Source organism: Danio rerio, chromosome 12 (assembly GCF_052040795.2).
Source record: "Danio rerio strain M-AB ecotype USA chromosome 12, GRCz13ab, whole genome shotgun sequence".
Classification (NCBI taxonomy): domain Eukaryota; kingdom Metazoa; phylum Chordata; class Actinopteri; order Cypriniformes; family Danionidae; genus Danio; species Danio rerio.
This window is the reverse complement of record NC_141032.1, coordinates 51905001-51922500: the sequence shown is the minus strand read 5'-3', so window position 1 is coordinate 51922500 and position 17500 is coordinate 51905001. Positions and strand designations below refer to the sequence as shown.

The window sequence follows — 17500 nt, the reverse complement described above, 5'->3', positions numbered from 1 at the left end:
CCAACACCGAGCCCTCGGGTCTGCACACCTCCTGCGCTTTGCTGGAGTCTGCAATCAGAGACGGACAACACAGAGATGAACAGAACAGTCCACTAGTGGAGGACAGCTGTAGGTGTGTGACGCTCACACTGATGCTGTACATCAGTCATAGATATATACACTAGATGTGGCCTGGCCTGTTGTTGTCTATTGGACGGAATGCGTCAATAGCGCCGCCATCTTGCTACAGGGTAGCGCTCCTTTGAAATGAATGGGGGACCAAGGTACAGTGGAGGACTGTGGCCATCCAAAGCCAGAGATATACACATATACACATATATCTGAGATCGGGAGTTTCCTGGATGTTAGTATGTAATTTTTTTTTTCTAATTCTGAAAATTATAATTTTACTTCACTTTTCTACATTGATAGATCAGTGACCGCACGGGCATTCCTGACAAACAGCTTGTGTTTGTGTGTACAGAAATGTACTATTCACCCTCCCTGTTAAATTTAATCTAATCATGTCCTGAAACACAGCTCCTCTCCTGCTTTCACTTCTCGGAGGGAGCGATTCATTTGTGAATGAATCCCCCGAACGACTCTTTCACTAGCCGACAAAAAGTTTCTGGCAGCGCAGCATCTCGTTGTCATATTTATTTTGCATTGTTTGCTGATTTTATTCAACAAAACTAGCATAAGCCGAGTGTTTAGTGTGAGTTGGAGCTGCTTTGCCGTATGGTGAATGCAGAAAGTGACTGTTATCATCAATAACGTTACCTGATTAGCACAAAAGTTCAGAACATACAAAAACAGAAAAAAAACTTAATATTACCTCTGAAATGTTCTGCCTTTGTGCTTTGTTTTCTTTGTTTGCTCGTTACTACACCCGTAGACAGCGCTAAAGTCCCGCATCTTCACGTAATAACACTGTCTTGACTAGTGCGGTTGAATGACACTTGTGCTGGGAGCACTGTACCAATGTGGCGGCGCTATTGACGCATGCTCAGGGTCCCTATGCCATATCTAGTGTATATATCTATGTACATCAGTAATGCGCATGTGTAAACACATCATTTCATCTGATTTCATAAGCTTCAGCAGACTCTTTACTTGTCTTGATGGCAGTATGAGTGTTTTGTGCATGACTACTTCAATACAAACCACTGCAGAGGCTTTAAATCTAACATCAACTGGGTTAATATATATATAAATATACACATATGTACAGTACCCGTCAAAACTTTGGGGTCAGTTTATTCTGTTTTCATGTTTTTTTAAGTAAATTACTGTTTATGAGGGCGGTTTTTATTAAATGTAAAGAGGAAATTGTTAAATATTTATTAAAATGGTAAATAACAGCTCTTATTGTACGTAGTTTCAAATTAAACGATTACTCCAGTCATTACTGCTTTCATTAAAAATAATAATAATAATAATTGATATTAGAGTAATTTCTGAAGCATCATGTGACTCTGAAGACATTTCAGTTTTTCTATTTGTATTGATGATTAAACGCAGCCTTGGTGAGCAGGAGAAGCTGATTTTAAACATTCAGATCACACTGAGCCCAAACGCTTGACCAGTAGTGTGTGCATATATACAGTGCTCAGCGTAGACAGCTGAAGTCAGAATTATTCACCCCCTTTTGAATTTTGTTTCTCTTTTTTTTTTGTTAAATGTTGAACAGATTGAGGAAATGTTCACAGTATGTCTGATAATATTTGTTCTTCTGGAGAAAGTCTGATTTGTTTTATTTCGGCTAGAATAAAAGCAGTTTAAATTTTTTTTAAAAATTTGATAGACAAAATGATTAGTCCCTTTGAGCTAATTTGTTTATTAGTAGTCTCCAGAACAAACCATCAATATACAATAACTTGCCTAATTACCCTAACCTGCCTAGTTACCCTAATTACCCTAGTGAAGCCTTTACATGTCACTGTAAGCTGAACACTAGTGTCTTGAAGAATATCTAGTCTAATATTATTTACTGTCATAATGACAAAGAGGAAATAAATCAGTGATTAGAGATGAGTTATTAACACTATTATGATTAGAGATGTGTTGGAACAATCTTCCCTTCGTTAAACAGAAAATGGGTAAAAAAAATAAACAGGGGCGCTAATAAGTCAGGGGGGCTAATAATTCTGACTTGTATGCGTACACTCTTCACAAATCTCTCTTTTAAATGCACATGTATAATAGGAAGCTCTACAATATTATATGTGTGCAGATACATTAGATTAGTCAGTGCTGAAGCCAGATCTGGAGCTGATCTAACACAATAACCGATGATAACGCTCCAAACACTAGCACAGCCACATTTACATGCCAGAGAAAATATTAAACACACCTTCACAAAAGAGGAAGATTCAAGAGAAGCAATAAAGGGTTTTTGTAGGTTGTCATTTGTTTTTGAAATATTTTGCTTGAATTTAATTGTTTTATCTTTAAGTTTCTCTGTATGTTTGGTGACTAAACTATTAAATGAATAAATATATCTGTTTAATAAATCTGTTTTGTTTAAATGCACCAAAATACACTGACTATACTCACTGAAATGGAGGAATAAGGAGGTTTAAGTCAATTATGCTGAGCATTGAATATATATACAGTTGAAGTCAGAATTATTAGCCCCCCTGAATTATTAGACCCCGTTTATTTATTCCCCCAATTTCTGTTTAATGGAGAGCAGATTTCTCCAACACATTTCTAATCATAATAGTGTTAATAACTCATCTCTGATAACTGATTTATTTTCTCTTTGTCATGATGACAGTAATAATATTAGACTAGATATTCTTCAAGACACTTCTATACAGCTTACAGTGACATGTAAAGGCTTCACTAGGGTAATTAGGGTAACTAGGCAGGTTAGGGTAATTAGGCAAGTTATTGTATAACGATGGTTTGTTCTGTAGACTATTGAAAACAAATATAGCTTAAAGGGGATAATAATATTGAGCTTAAAATGGTGTTTAAACAATTAAAACTGCTTTTATTCTAGCCGAAATAAAACAAATCAGACTTTCTCCAGAAGAACAAATATTAGAGGAAACACTGAGAAACTCCTGAATCTGTTCAACTGTAATATATTGGAATGTAAGCTTCACATGAGGACTAATAATCTCGTCCTCTGCTGACTCGACACTGACCCGCGGTGCTGTCGGGTTTCTCCGGGCTGGAGCTCCGGCGGGTATCACTGCTCCTCCTGCCTGCCCGCGGAGCCTCAGCTCGGCCGCTTCCGCTGCTGGAGCTCGGGCTGCCGGTGCCGGAGCGCGGGGTGTCCGGCCTGCAGATGGCGCTCCCGGCCCGAGCACCGCTCTTCTCCGCGCTGGAGTCTCTGCTCTCCGGGGATTTACAGTACGGCTGGAAGCTGGATCTGTCTTCGGCTCCGATCTGGCAGATCTTCAGGGGGCTGGTTCTGCAGTCTCTGCCCGGGGAAGGAGGACCAGACTTCCCGATCTGAGAGCAGGTCTGGGCCAGCAGAGCCAGAGGACTCTTCTTGGCATCCAGCTGTGGAGAAGAGCTGCTTAAATAAGAGATTTCACACTGCTGCTGTGCTGGCCAGTGCACTGCAGAACAGGCTTTTCTTAGAGGTTTTGTCTTGTTTAAATAGGATTCCTCAAACAAGAACGCTGGAAAAACAGCTCTTCATTGGATTTACTACATTTATTGTAAGGTTAGTAGTGTTTAACAGTTGATCTGGGCTGAGTTTAAACAAAGAAAATAAGTTGAACATCACTCAATTCAATTGGTTGGTTTAGATTCAGCTCATACATTGTTTGCAATGTTACCTTAAAATAATTGAGTAAATCCAGAATCATATTTTTTAGTACTATCTGCCAAACAATCTTATTTCAATTTGAAAACTAGATTGTTTCTTCCCCCTTTTCAGATTTATTTGCTTGTTTTAATGAAAAGCTCTCTTCATTTTGACTCATTATTTCTGAAAACAACACTATATTTTTGACTTAGAGATATATAGAAAATAGACTAGAAACAAGACAAAACTCTAGAAAGGCATGTTTGCAGTGTGTGCATTGGTCTCAATAAATCATTCTTATTAATTTATTGCTTTTTCTTGTTAAATGTAAAATCTATAATTGTAAATAAACAAGCTTACTGATTAATTTTCAGAAAAGATGTTGATATATGTGAGTCTAGTAATGATATTGCATGTAAAACTCTTTCCTAGACTCGTATAATTTTCTCAGTGGAGTTGTGTAACCCTCTTTGTGTCTCTGTAAATATTCTCTCATGCATAATAAATAACTGTGTCCATCAAGCGCGTTTCAGGCTTTTCTTTTGTCTTTATTTGTGTTTTGGCATTGCATTTGATTTTTTTGCATGACTTGAGAACCTTAAATCTGAAGCACTGCAGACTTTAAATCAGACGTCAGCAGGTTTATTATATCCTTCTGTATCTGCAATAAATGTGTTTGCAGACGACAGCATGGATGATTAATTTCCTTCTGTTTATAGCTACAATACCTGCAGAGTTGAAAATAGGTCAGTCTTGAAGAAACAAATCAAAATATGACAGACGTGTGTGTGTGTGTGTGTGTGTGTGTGTGTGTACCAACCATTAGTGAATGCTCTGAAAGTGTGTGGCTACAACACAAAGTTGGTGGTTTTAATTTACGGTAGCCTTGGGCATGTTCATAAACTGTGTGTGAGAGGACTACAAATTGCCGGACTCAGTAAAAAAAACTCTAAACAAATTGCAAAGTATTGTTCTGTATCTGCAATAATAGGCAGTCTTCATGTGTGGAGAAGACGATGCCATCTCTATCCTTAATCCATTTACTTAATACTGCACGCAGAATGGATTGAGTGTCTAGTGCCACGCAAAAGATCATCAATGGTTGCATGCTGCTTTTATTGTGAAACATTATGGGCTCCTTACGATTATTTGGATGCTGTGTTGTTTTAATAGTATTAGTCATTCCAAATAAAATGAATCATATGTGTGTGTGTGTGTGTCTGTGTGTGTGCGTTTTTGAAGAGTTAATCTGCACAGAAATGCATGACCATCATTTTATAATTTGTCAGAAATCAGTGTTTTTTTGCAAATACACATATTTTGTTTTTTGGATGGTTCATTTACATAATTTTTTGATTTTATAGAATTTTTGCGTATCAGATTTGTTGTTTATATGTTCACTGAGGAACTTTTATCTTACAGAATTATAAGATAGTCTAATAGTGACTTTTCTAATGCATTACATTAATATAATTATTGAAGTATTTAATTATAAATTATTATGCACTTACTATTTTTACACAAATACAAAAAAATTCAATTGCATAGAAAAAAAATAATAACATCTACAATGTGAAATAAATTCTGGTTGCCTTAAATTTTTATGCTGAATAAAATAAATCTAATAAATAAAATAAATAAGTCCATCAAACTCATCTTGTCAAACTGACTTAAATCAGCTTGCGTAAATAATAAAATTAAGTCAGAACATGATTAGCTCAGTTTAATAAGTATCAATGATCTAAAACCGTGTCAGGACTAATTGATCATATAATTTTTTTACAGTCTAAATATACCAGTTCATGAAAAAATAGAAAAATAATGATTAGCGTAATGATTTATATTTTATTTATTTACTTATTTTTTCAAAAGATTGACTTTTGTAATTGGATCGTCATCATAAGGGTTAATGAATATGGATTCAGTATAGATATTCAGATATTCAGTCCATATGAAAGTGCAGTATATTCACATATATGTGAAGCATTGTTGAATAGATTTTCCAAATGCATAATAATTCCCAATTTAAAGTGTTATCATGTATAAGTATTTGACAGCATATTTCCAATTTCATGGCATTTAAGCCTGTAAAATATTATATTATACATGACATTAAATGTGACACGTATGCATGGGCACCATATACAGAAAAAGTGTGGAAAAATGTCATATTTAATTATGTTTTTGACATTTAAATAGGCTACATGGAAATATATTACTTTTATTTATTACATTTATTATGTTTCAATCTGTGACCTCTTTATAAGTAGAAACTGTAAAAAGCGTCTTTACCTCGAATTTTTTTACATTTTATTTATTTATTTATTTATTTTAGTAGTTTTTTAATTTGCATCAAAACTTTTCAAAGATTAATTTCTCTTTTGTAATGGTCGTACTTTTCGCCTATATTACGGCTACAGATGACCTACTCTTAACATTATGCGTATTATAGATACGAGCACTCTGTGGTGAGTGTATATCCAGTGTTTACTCAGTGTACAGCGCATCTGTGTACCTCGATGGGGCTGACGGGCGCGGCCGGCAGAGGCTGCAGGTACTCCGGGTGCAGGAGGTGTCCGCTCAGCATGGCCGGGTCTGGTTGTGCGGCTCTACGGGGCTCTGGATCTGCGGCTCTGGAACTGTCGGCTTTTCTCCCACACTGAACCAGACACAGTACCCTAAACACATCCAGAATGTGCCGCGGTCTGCAAACGCATCTTCAAACAGCCGTCAAGTATCTCCAACAAGTGCGTCCCGGTGTTATAAACAGATACAGTACAGTAAAACAGAGTAATCCGTCTTCTCACCAGAGGTTATTAATGCAGGAGTAATGGAGCGGACACACTCTCAGCATCCGCGCACTCTCCACACTGCCGCGCGTTCACGAGCGCACGAGATTAAAGCCTTCACCGCCGGCCAATCACAGCGCAGCGATCGGGGATTGACAGGTCCGGGGGGCGTGTGACGTTACTGCAGTGGGCGTTTGTTTTCAGTTTTGTATGTGAAATGATTTTGGGAGGGTTAAATATAAGAGGAAATTAAATAATACTGACTTTATTTCTGATTTACAATGCAAGTGCCGTTAGAAACACGAGTTTGGTACAGTGCATACATCATATACAACTTTGCATGATAGTAAATAAAATTACTAGAATTAAAATAAAAAAATGAATACATATATTCAGTGATGGGCTAAAAATAGGTGTAAATATTCTTACTAGTATAGCTTATGCAAAATATTTATAATATTCCGATCTGATTAGAGTTGTGATACTAATAACGCAAGTATAATTAGAAGTGTTTCTGTAGCTTTAAAAGTATTCATTTATCCACCACACTCAACAAATGAGGGTTATTTCAACACAAAGTTGGTCAATGTGGACAAAAGTTCAGAGTGTAATTAATGTTTGTTTTAAGAGTTGAAACTTAAAATGCGTCAATAGATGCATTATTTATGATTTGATTGTGAAAATTCATCGTTGAGGTGTTTTGTCTGCATAATGTTTGCATGAATAATAACGTAGTGTTCTCCATCAGCCAATCACATTGCAGTGTGCTGTGATTGACAGGTGCAGCAGATGTGTGGGAAACAGTGAGGAAAGCCAGCATGAACACTGTAAAACATCCATCTCTCCACTAAATACAGGATTTTTCTGCTTGTTCACACTACTTATTTAAAATGAGCTGAAACAGCACACCTCCTCTGATTTTTAACCTGACTGTGCGTTCACACTGAAGGCGGTGAGAGTGGCAGAGGTCGCTGTCTTCAGCTCCAGCAGCGAGAGCGTCAACATTCACTACATTGATCTCGTATTTAAAGGGGCCGCTGCAGCATATCAGCCACATTCCTGCATTAAACATGCTCTCCAGCCTGAAAATGTTGCGCTCTTTATATTAAATTCATTTATCAATGGATGATGGAGCTGCGTGTGCTGTGTGGTGTCTGAAATATCCAGCCTAATCTCACGAGACATCGTAAGTGTTTTACGTTTTGCCAGTTTAGTATCTAATTCATACGAGTTCAGTCGTACGAAGTTGTACGAATTTAAAAAGGAGGCGTGGCACCTAACCCCACCCCTAAACCCAACCGTCATTGGGGATGAGCAAATCAGACTAATTTGTACGTATTAGACCGTATGAATTCATACGAGTTAGCCACTAAATCCAAACGTTACGGATTGCCGTGAGATTGTGTTGATAAATCCTGAAGCAGCAGTACTGTTGTACTGTCACATGAGATTCCCGATGTTTTATTTTTAACAGTCGAACACATTTCATAAACAACAAAACTAACCACCGAACAATCTGCAAATGCTGAGAGTAGCTCAAACCATAACTAAAACACGATCTGAAAACGGGCAGAGAGATGGGCTTGATATTGATGTGGAGGCCGATGAGACTGAAAACAAGCATTTGAGATCCTGAACCAGGTAACCAGGAAAACTCTCAGTCCTTCTGGGTCCTTGGACTGGTTTACATCAATTAAAGATGCGTATTTAGAGGTTGTGAAAGAAATGTGCTCATCACCAATCACAATCTCCAGTTCCTGTGTGGAGGAGGCCAAGGCATGATGTTTAGAGATTTCAGTGTCGTCAATGATTCTCTTCAACTCCTCCATCACACCTCTAAGCCTCTTTTCAGATCATGATGTTGTTCTTTTTGCTGTTGTTTGCAGATCTCCGCTTTCCGTCTGAATTCAAATTCCAGAAAATCGTGACCCAATTTACCTTAATTCCCCACAGTGCCTCAAATAAAAGTCACTGACGGACATGACTGTGCGCGGGATTAAAGAAACCGTCTATATATCTGCACAAATACTGCTCCTTCAAGGAATCGCTTTAGCTTCAACAACCTACAGTATCCAGATTTCTGCTTAAAAAAAAGAAACATACATAACATTACTGCACATCAGTAACTTGTGTAATGTTCCTGTAAGAAAACATCGCAAATAACTGGGAATCCGGCGACCGCAATGATCAAACCCTTGGGAACAACTGTGGACCGAACCAAAGTTCACAGTGACTGTCCTGTGGACTCCTCTCAGGCGGTGGACTTCTACATTCTGATTGGTCGCCGCCAAGCCGCATCATAGCTCATTACCATAAAGTTGAACTCTGCTCGACGCCCACACCGGTGAAGAAGCCACGCGCTGCTCCTCTCCGCTTATCGCCGCCGGCTATTATTGAAAATGAACGCCTTCCCGCTACGTCGTCGCTCTTGCCACTTCCGGTGTGAACGCACAGTACTTGTTTTGTTTAATCCACTTAAATGTGTCAGCTTAATCCAGCTGTGTTGTTTATTTCTACAGTGTAAACACGAGACATGAAACTGTTGATTTACATTTTATAATTACGCTACATTCACTCACTCTCCTTCAGCTTAGTCCTTTATTAATCAAGGATCGCCACCGTGGAATGAACCACCAACTATTCCAGCATATGTTTTACACAGCGAATGCTCTTTCAGCTGCAACCCAGTACTGGGAAACACCCATACACACTCATTCACACACACACTCACACACTACGGCCAGTTCGCCTATAGCGCATGTGTTTGGACTGTAACCGGAGCACCCGGAGGAAACCCACGCCAACACGGGGAGAACATATGGCTGGGGCTTGAACTAGCAACCTTCTTGCTGTCAGGCCACAGTGCGACACTACTAAGACAATGTGTGCACATTTATATACACATTTATTTGTATATTTCTTTTGTATATTTACGTCTGAATGGTTTGGCTCAGCTCTGGACTGATGAACGTGTCTCTGCTGGGGGGTCAGCTTGGGCTCCAGCTGTGATTTAGAGCTCCAGAAACAGAAGCTCCCCCTTTACAGTTCAGCTGATGGATGAGTCCAGCATATGCCAGCACATTACAGCAGGTCTGAGGAGAAAGTTTGAACGCCTCCTCGATATTTCACACCCCTCTGCCATATTAATGGAACACTCCACGCATGCACATAAACACACACACTGCAGCCTGAGTGGCGCCACACACACACTGTAAAGAGGAGTAACTCAACGGTAAAATACTGTGAACATGCTACAGTATAATGCTGTGACCTGGTTAACCATATAGGGTTAATAACTGTACATGGACTGTCCCACAATTCCCTGCATGACTCTTGACTGTTTATTGACTTTGTTGACTTTACTGTGGTACTTTTTAATTAATACATGTATGATGTGTGGATTTTCATACTGCTGTATAATATTATAAATGACTGACAGACGGTAGTTTACTGTAGAGTTCAGAAAGAGAGTTCTGTCAACAGTTGCTGGTTTTTCACAGTAAATTTTACAGTTTTTTACGCAGGTTATTAAAGCTAAATTAGTTAGATTATTATTAAATTTGATTAAAGTGAAATTAGTTTAATATGCATTACTGTTTTATTAATTTTGTTAAATATTTGTTTAATATGCGTTTCCTTAACGTAATTGGTTTAATATGCATTTAAAAAATATTTATTAAAGCAAAATATGTTTAATTAATGTGTTTTTTATTTGTAAAATGACATTATTAGTTAAAAAAATTAGTTTAATATGAATTAAGTTTTTTAATTTTAATAATCAAAAATAGTTTAATATGCGTTTATATTTGTACATTTTTATTAAGGCAAAAGCAGTTTTTTTATTTTTATTTTATAGCAGTATTAGTCTCAATAATATGCATTCCTTCTGTTTTATATGATTAAAGCCATATTAGTTAAAATTTTATGCATTTATTTGTTTTTATGCATCATTTTTGTTTTGTTGTCATTTTATTTTTTTCTCTACCTAAACATGACCTGTTGATTGATAATATATTATTATACATACAGCAAAAAGCAGAGTTTGGCTTAAAAGCTTTAGTCAATAATATTACATTTAATTAGTGATAATAATTACTGATTTTAAGCTTGTAGGAAATACATAAATAAATGCAAAAATAAATAAAGCAATGCAGAATGTCATTTGTTACACATTGTTTACACACACACACTAAATCTATTTAATATATAATACAATTAAATGCTTGAATCTAATTATTTTTGTGAAATGTATTAAGTAATTTCATGTTTTTATGCACTGATATATTTAATTCATGTATTTCCTTGGGAAATTCTGAGATTCCGTTGCTACGTAAAATTAAATTAATTATTAGTATTAATTAATATTAATTGTTTACTTCTATGTGTAAATTCATAAATCTCCCCAATACTGACCTCAAAAATAATATATCCACTTTTTTTCTATAAAAAAAGAATATTACTAATGTGGTAATAATTATATAAATTAATTAAAAAACAAATAATCTTTGTTTTATTTAATTTCATTTTAGATTTAATTGTTTATTTTATTAAAAAATTACTTAATTTTATATATGTTTTTTAAGTTTTTAAATTATTTATCAATTAAATTAATGTTTTATTGTATTTTGTGTTTTTATTTAATTTGTAATTTAATTATATTATTTTTTAATTTAATGTAGTTTGCTTATTTATTTATTATTTATTTATCATTTTATTTTAATTTATTTTATTTTATTATTTTATTCATTTTAAACAAGCTTAAAAATGTATGAAATGAAACATTTTCTTGGTAAATTCCACTCTGGAGATTTCTAAATGTTCTGTGAGTGTTTCTGTGCTGAACTGGAGTAGATGTTGGTGATTAACAGAGACTGCAACTGTGTTTTCAGGATGATGAAGCTCAGCTTGTTATCACCATCATCATCATCATCATCATCATCTGCTCATTAATCGCAGCTTCAGAAGAGAAAGAAGCAGAAGACGCAAACATACGGTGAGCAGTAAAACACACACACACACGCACGCACAAACTTTTATCTAGGTGTTTATTTTTGCATATATTTTACAGCAACTTGTTTGACCTTCTGGCTAGAAAATATTGTTAGTAATTTTATTAATTTATATTATCATCAAGAATTAATATCAATTATTGACTTTTGTTTGTGTAAATCCAGAAATCACAAAGAAAGTCAAAGATCAGGAAAAGTCCGGCCTCAAAACATGTTTGTGTTAATAAAGAAGCATATTAATAGTCAGCTTTCACTGAATAATGCTGTTTGCATTTATTAAACAAATAAACGTGTCGTTTGAATATTTCTCTTCTTCTTTTCAAACAAACTTCAAGGTTTGATGAACTTCTGCAAAGAAAATATTACTAAAATCATCATACAACAATACTCGTACAATATTTAGAAAAATAAATGCGTCATTTTACTTTATTTGATTATTTTTATCTATTATTTTTATAAACTTTAAGTTTGTTTGATTTTCTTCTAAAGAATGCATTTATTTATCTTAACAATATCCATCATACTTATTCATCATTTGTTTTTGTAATATATTTAATTACTTTTTAACTTATTAGACAAAAATACTGATAATACAGTGAGCTGTGAGTGTGTGTGTGTGTGTGTGTGTGTGCGCGCACGTGTGTGTGTGTGTGTGTGTGTGTTCTCTCAGATCAGCTTGTTGACAGGTGATCTTCAGCTCAGGTGTGTGTGTGTGTGTGTGTGTGTGTGTGTGTGTGTGTGTGTGTGTGTGTGTGTGTGTGTGTGTTAAGGGTGTCTGCTTCATTAGTAAAGCTGTGTGTAAGTGTGAGGATTACAGACGGTCATCTTATGATCAGCAGGAGGGTCAGAAACACTTCAGTTCTGCTCATCAGTGTGTGTGAGTGTGTGTGGAACGAACGCCGCTCGACAGCTGCCGTATTACAGTCAGACTGATCTGAGAACAGCCTGACAGCCGCAGCCGCTTTACTGTCTCTCACAGTTTCTTCAGGACAGTTCACACACACACACTCACATGCACAGAGGCACATGCATATACACACACACACACACACTCTCACACACACACTTTTTCCTCTGAGCTGTAGTTCTGCACTCGTTCATTGATCATGTTTCCTTTGTTTCCCCTTTTCCCTCTTCTGTCCTTCCTCTCCCATTCCCTTTTGATTTCCTTCACTTCCGTCTCACTTCTGTTTATTTTTATCTCCATTTTCATGTTGATTCCTCATTTCCTCATTTCCTCATTTCCTCTTCATTTCTCTGTTCTTTTCCTTTCATTCACCGTCTCCAACAGACTTTACTTCCTTTAGTAGTTTCCTGATCCTTCATTTTCCTTTACTGTGGCATTTACATTCATTCATTCATTCTTTCTTTCTTTCTTTCTTTCTTTCTTTCTTTCCTTCATTTTTCTGATGTCCTTTATTTTCCATCTCCTCTCTCCTGCAGCTCTTCTGTTTCCTCTTGACTTTTATTTCCTTTACTTCTCCAGTTATGTTTTCTTTGTATTCCCCCTTTCCCTCTTCTTTCTTCCTCTCTCTTTTCTTTTCCTTTTCTTTTTTCTTTTCTCGTGATTCCCATTTCAGTGTTGTTTATTTCTCCTTCATCTTTCTTTTCTTTTCGTTTATTATCTCCAACATTTATCATCTCTCCATCTTTCTTTCTTTGCATTTTACTTCTGTTTTTCTCTTTATTTCCCTGTTCTTTCCTTCTTTTCTCTAATGTCCTTGATTTTTCATTTCCTCTCTCCTTCAGCACTTCTGTTTCCTCTTTACTTTTTATTTCCTTTTTCATTTGCTTTACTTTTACAGTCCAGTTTCCTTTCTATTTCCTCTTTCGCTCTTCTTTCCTTCCTCTCCCCTTTCCTTTTTCTTTTTCTTTTCTTTTTTGTCTCTCATCTGTTTATTTTTATCTCCATTTTCCCATTTCAGTTTCCTTCATTCCAGTGCTTCTACAGTCTCCTATAATCTTCTGTTTTTGTCCTGTTTCCATGTTTGTTTCCTCTCTCTCATGTCCTCAAGGTGTCGTGTATGTCCTCTGTAATGTGGGCTTTCAGGATTGTGTTGTGGTTTGTTTGTTTGTAATTCATCAGGAAATGGACTGATAGTTTCTGCATTTTGCTTTTTAGCTGAAATTAGGGATCTTTTTATTCCTTTACTGAATAATCGTCACATTTTCACTTTTCTTTACTTGCTTTTTTCCTTTGACATTTTCAGCATTTTATTTTAACGCCACATTTTTATTCTCCTGATTAGTTTGAATCCTCTTTATTTCCTTTACATTTGGTCACGTTTCCTTTATATTTTGCCTTGTTTTCTGTACTTCCTCTTCTATTTCCTTTCAATTTCCTGTCCAGTTTCCTCGTCTAGTCTGACCTATTGTTTATTTTGATGCATATTTGATTTTCTCTTCAGTTGTCTTTTATTACTCATCATCTTTTTCATACCCATTCTCCTTTATAGTCTTCCTCTATAGTTTCCTTCCCCTTCACTTCCTCATTTCCCCTTCTCTTTCCTCGATACTTCCTCACACTCTTTCTCAGGTCTGTTTCTTTTTACTTCTTCATTTTTATCTTCCGTCAGTTTCATGATGTTCTTCCCCTTCATTCCTTCCTTTTCTTTCCATTTCTGCTTCAGTTTAGATGATTTAGTTCATGTTTATTTTCCATCATCTCCATTTCCTTCCTCATTTCATTATTTACAATATTTCTGTTTGACTTTGACCTTCCCTCTCTCCTTTCTTCTTATTTGTGATGCTGCAGACATTTCGAGGAGCTTTTCTGACATGATCACCGCTTTCTCTCTCCTTTATTGTCAGATTTATCAGCCTGTTTTGAGTGAGAAATAATCAGTGGAAAACAGTTTTCAGAGTCAGGAACAGTGAGAATATTCAGAGTTTGTGTAAAGATGTGGTCAGAGCAGCGCACAATCTGCCGTGTGTCTCATTTCTAGACCAAATATCTAAAGATATATGAAATCAAGAAGCATCTTCTAGACAAGCAAACAATCTAGTGCTGTTTTCAGAATTAATGAGTCAAAATGAAGAGAGATTTTCATTTCTGCATACAGAATAATCTGACAATCATCTAGTCTTTAGTTTTGACGTAAGATTATTTTACTCACACCATTGGCAGATTATTTAGCTTGTTTTCAGGAGAAACTCTCTTCATTTTGACTCATTATTTCTGATAACAGGACGATATTTTGTGCTAAAATGCTTTTTGATTTGGGAGTTTGCAGATATCTGGACTGGAAACAAAACACAAACTCTTGAGTAAGAAATCATTGCTTTTGCAACGTGCTGTAGTTCTGACTGATTTCTGGAACTCATCTAGTATTATTGAATGTGTGTGTGTGTGTGTGTGTGTGTGTGTGTGTGTGTGTGTGTGTGCATTAGCGCAGTGATGGGTTTACTGTCGGCACAGTGTCGTCTCCTCTGAGGCGTTCACAGTGAATAGTCTTAGCGTGTCTGATGCTGCAGATCACGGCTTACCTGTGGTGAAGCTTCACTCAGGATTATAGAGGAGTGTGTGTGTGTGTGTGTGTGTGTGTGTGTGTGAGACTCAGGAGAGGATGAGGAAGATGGTTCTGCTCTGCGACTGCTGCTAACACTCTGTTTTCTTCTCCACTTCTCCTTTGTTTCATGAATGTTCCTCTTCTGTCTTTTCTGTTTCCTCTCTGTTTTCATCATCAGCAGTGCAGAAATGATTTCTTACTCCAAATCATCAAATATTCTGAAATCAAGAAGCATTTTCTAGATGAGCACAAAATCTACTCGTGTTTTCAGCAATAATGAGTCGAAATGAAGAGAGTTTTTCATTAAAACAAGCAGAATAATCTGGCAATGAGGGAGGAAACGTGCCGTGATGTCAGAGTGTTATTCCTCTGCGTCCTCCTCTGGCAGGGTTTTCAGCTGGATTTAAGGAAAAGCAGAAGCTCTGAGTGATATCGCATTTGTGCAGTGATTTCTGTTCTTCTGCATCTCTCCATTCATTATTTTCTCGTTTTCTTTCTCCATTTCTCATTTGTAGGTCCTCACAGATTCACTAGATTTATTGGTGCATCCTGGATGTGCTGATATATGTATATTTATTCCATTATTAATATTCATCTCAGTAATGTTATTGATTAATGTGCTCATTTATTGGGTTTGTGAAGTCTTGTTTGCTTTATATATACAGTACTGTACATATGTATTATATGAGAGACTTGTTTTGTTGATCAAATAAGTGGATGTAATTGGTTTTGCATTGTAAACCCTGAACAGATGAGAGACGGCTGTATTTATTATTGAATGTGTCGTTTTCACTCTCAAAATCATTCCTCATGAATCTGCAGATGTTTCAGAGTTCTGCACAGAAATATAAAACACGTCTGCAGATTCCTTCCTTCCTGTTTCCTTCCACTTCTGTCCTGCTTTTCATTGTTTCCCTTCCGCATACTCCTCATTCCTGCTTCTGTTCTCCTCCTTTTCTTTCTGTTCTCCTCCATTTCCTCTCACTTTTTCACTTCCTACTGCTTTTCCTTTTCATTTCCTTTTCCTCTTCTATCTGTTCATTTTCTTTTTTTCCCTCTTCCTCTTTTCTTTCCTTGTTTTTCCTGTTTGCTTTTCTTTTGTTTTTCACATTTCCCCTTTCTTTCATCTTCCCCTTCTTCATTCCCTTCATTCGCTTCTTCATTTCCTTTTTCTCTTTCCCATTTAGTTTTACTTTCCCCCTTCCTCTTGTTTTTTCTCTTCCCCTTCGTTTCCACGTATTTCTCTTGTTTCTTTCTTTTCCCCCCATTTCTTTTCTATTTTCTTCCCTTCCTGTTTTCTTTTCCTCCTCTTGCTTCCTTTTCCTCTTGCTTCATTTCCTCTTCACTTCTTTTTTTACTCCACTGTTCTGTTCTGTTCTGTTCTGTTCTTTCCTTGTTCTAATATTCATGTTTCTGCTCTGTTTTCCACATTTCCCTTCCCTTTTTCACTTCAGCTCACTTCTTTCTCTTCAGCTTTTCTATTTCCTTCCTGAAGTGTTTTTCCTTCCTGTTTTCTTTCCTTCCTCTTGTTTCCTGTTTTTATTTATTTGTTTTTTTCATTTCTGTTTTTATTTACCTCCATTTCATTCAGTTTTCTTCAGTTTCCTTTAATTTCCACTTTTTGCTTCGCTTCCTGTTTTCCTCTCTTCCTGTCGCTTCATTTCCTCTCCTCTACTTCCACTTAATTTTCCTTCCTCCTTCCTGTTTACCTTATTCTACCTTTCTGCTGTTCTTTTTTTATTTTCCATTTTGTTTTCTTTTTACTTCCTCTTTAATTTCCTTGTTTCATTCATTCATTTATTCATTCATTTTCCTTCAGCTTAGTCCCTTATACATCAGTGGTCGCCACAGCGGAATGAACCGCCAACTATTCCAGCATATGTTTTACACAGCGAATGCCCTTCCAGCTGCAACCCAGTACTGGGAAACACCCATACACACTCATTCACACACACACACACACACACACACACACACACACACACACACACTCATACACTACGGTCAGTGTAGTTGATCAGTTCCCCTATAGCGCATGTGTTTGGACTGTAACCAGAGCACCCGGAGGAAACCCACGCCAACACGGGGAGAACATGCAAACTCCACACAGAAACACCAACTGACCCTGCCGAGACTTGAACCAGAGACCTTCTTGCTGTGAGGCCACTGTGTTAACCACTGAACCACCTTAGGATAGTGAAATAGAGCTGTAATATGCACGTAAAACCTGCCGGATCTACTTTATTAATCGGACAATAACAGCACACTTTTAGAGTGCTCATCAGCCAATCAGAGCTCTCCTGGTTTCTGGCTCAGTAAATCAATGGCGGGCTGCAGGGCATGCTGGGATTGGCGCTCGGCGACTCTTTGATGATGTGTTTGAAGTGTTGAAGATGCTGATTTGCGGTCAGACTCTCCACTCGCCTCATTGATCTGTGTTTACCTGTA

The 17500-nt window shown here is 36.7% G+C and overlaps 1 protein-coding gene, 1 long non-coding RNA gene and 1 pseudogene across 9 annotated transcripts in view; 1 reads left to right on the top strand and 2 right to left on the bottom strand.

Annotated features, from left to right (window-relative positions):
* Positions 1–6620, bottom strand: part of LOC100333111 (zinc finger protein 503) — a 7863-nt gene extending 1243 nt beyond the window's left edge. The window contains exons 1-3 of one of the 4 annotated variants that reach the window (XM_087277175.1): positions 6261–6620; positions 3135–3495; positions 1–48 (exon numbers count right to left, since the gene is read on the bottom strand). The exon at positions 1–48 is cut by the window's left edge and continues 1243 nt beyond it. In XM_087277175.1, coding sequence (XP_087133301.1) covers positions 1–48; positions 3135–3495; positions 6261–6332 — 481 coding nt within the window. In that variant the 5' untranslated portion in view covers positions 6333–6620. Of the gene's footprint in view, positions 49–365; positions 1723–3040; positions 3496–6260 lie in introns of those variants that run through there. The other 3 variants (XR_015504796.1, XM_087277176.1, XR_015504797.1) reach the window with 3 other exon arrangements.
* Positions 1–17500, top strand: part of LOC147834604 (uncharacterized) — a 70096-nt gene that overhangs the window by 10788 nt on the left and 41808 nt on the right. For all 5 annotated transcript variants that reach the window (XR_015504799.2, XR_015504801.2, XR_015504800.2 and 2 more), the window contains exon 3: positions 11424–11527. This is a non-coding gene — a long non-coding RNA (uncharacterized LOC147834604). The remainder of the gene's footprint in view (positions 1–11423; positions 11528–17500) is intronic.
* On the bottom strand, positions 7917–8516 carry LOC147841605 (protein mago nashi homolog pseudogene; annotated as a pseudogene).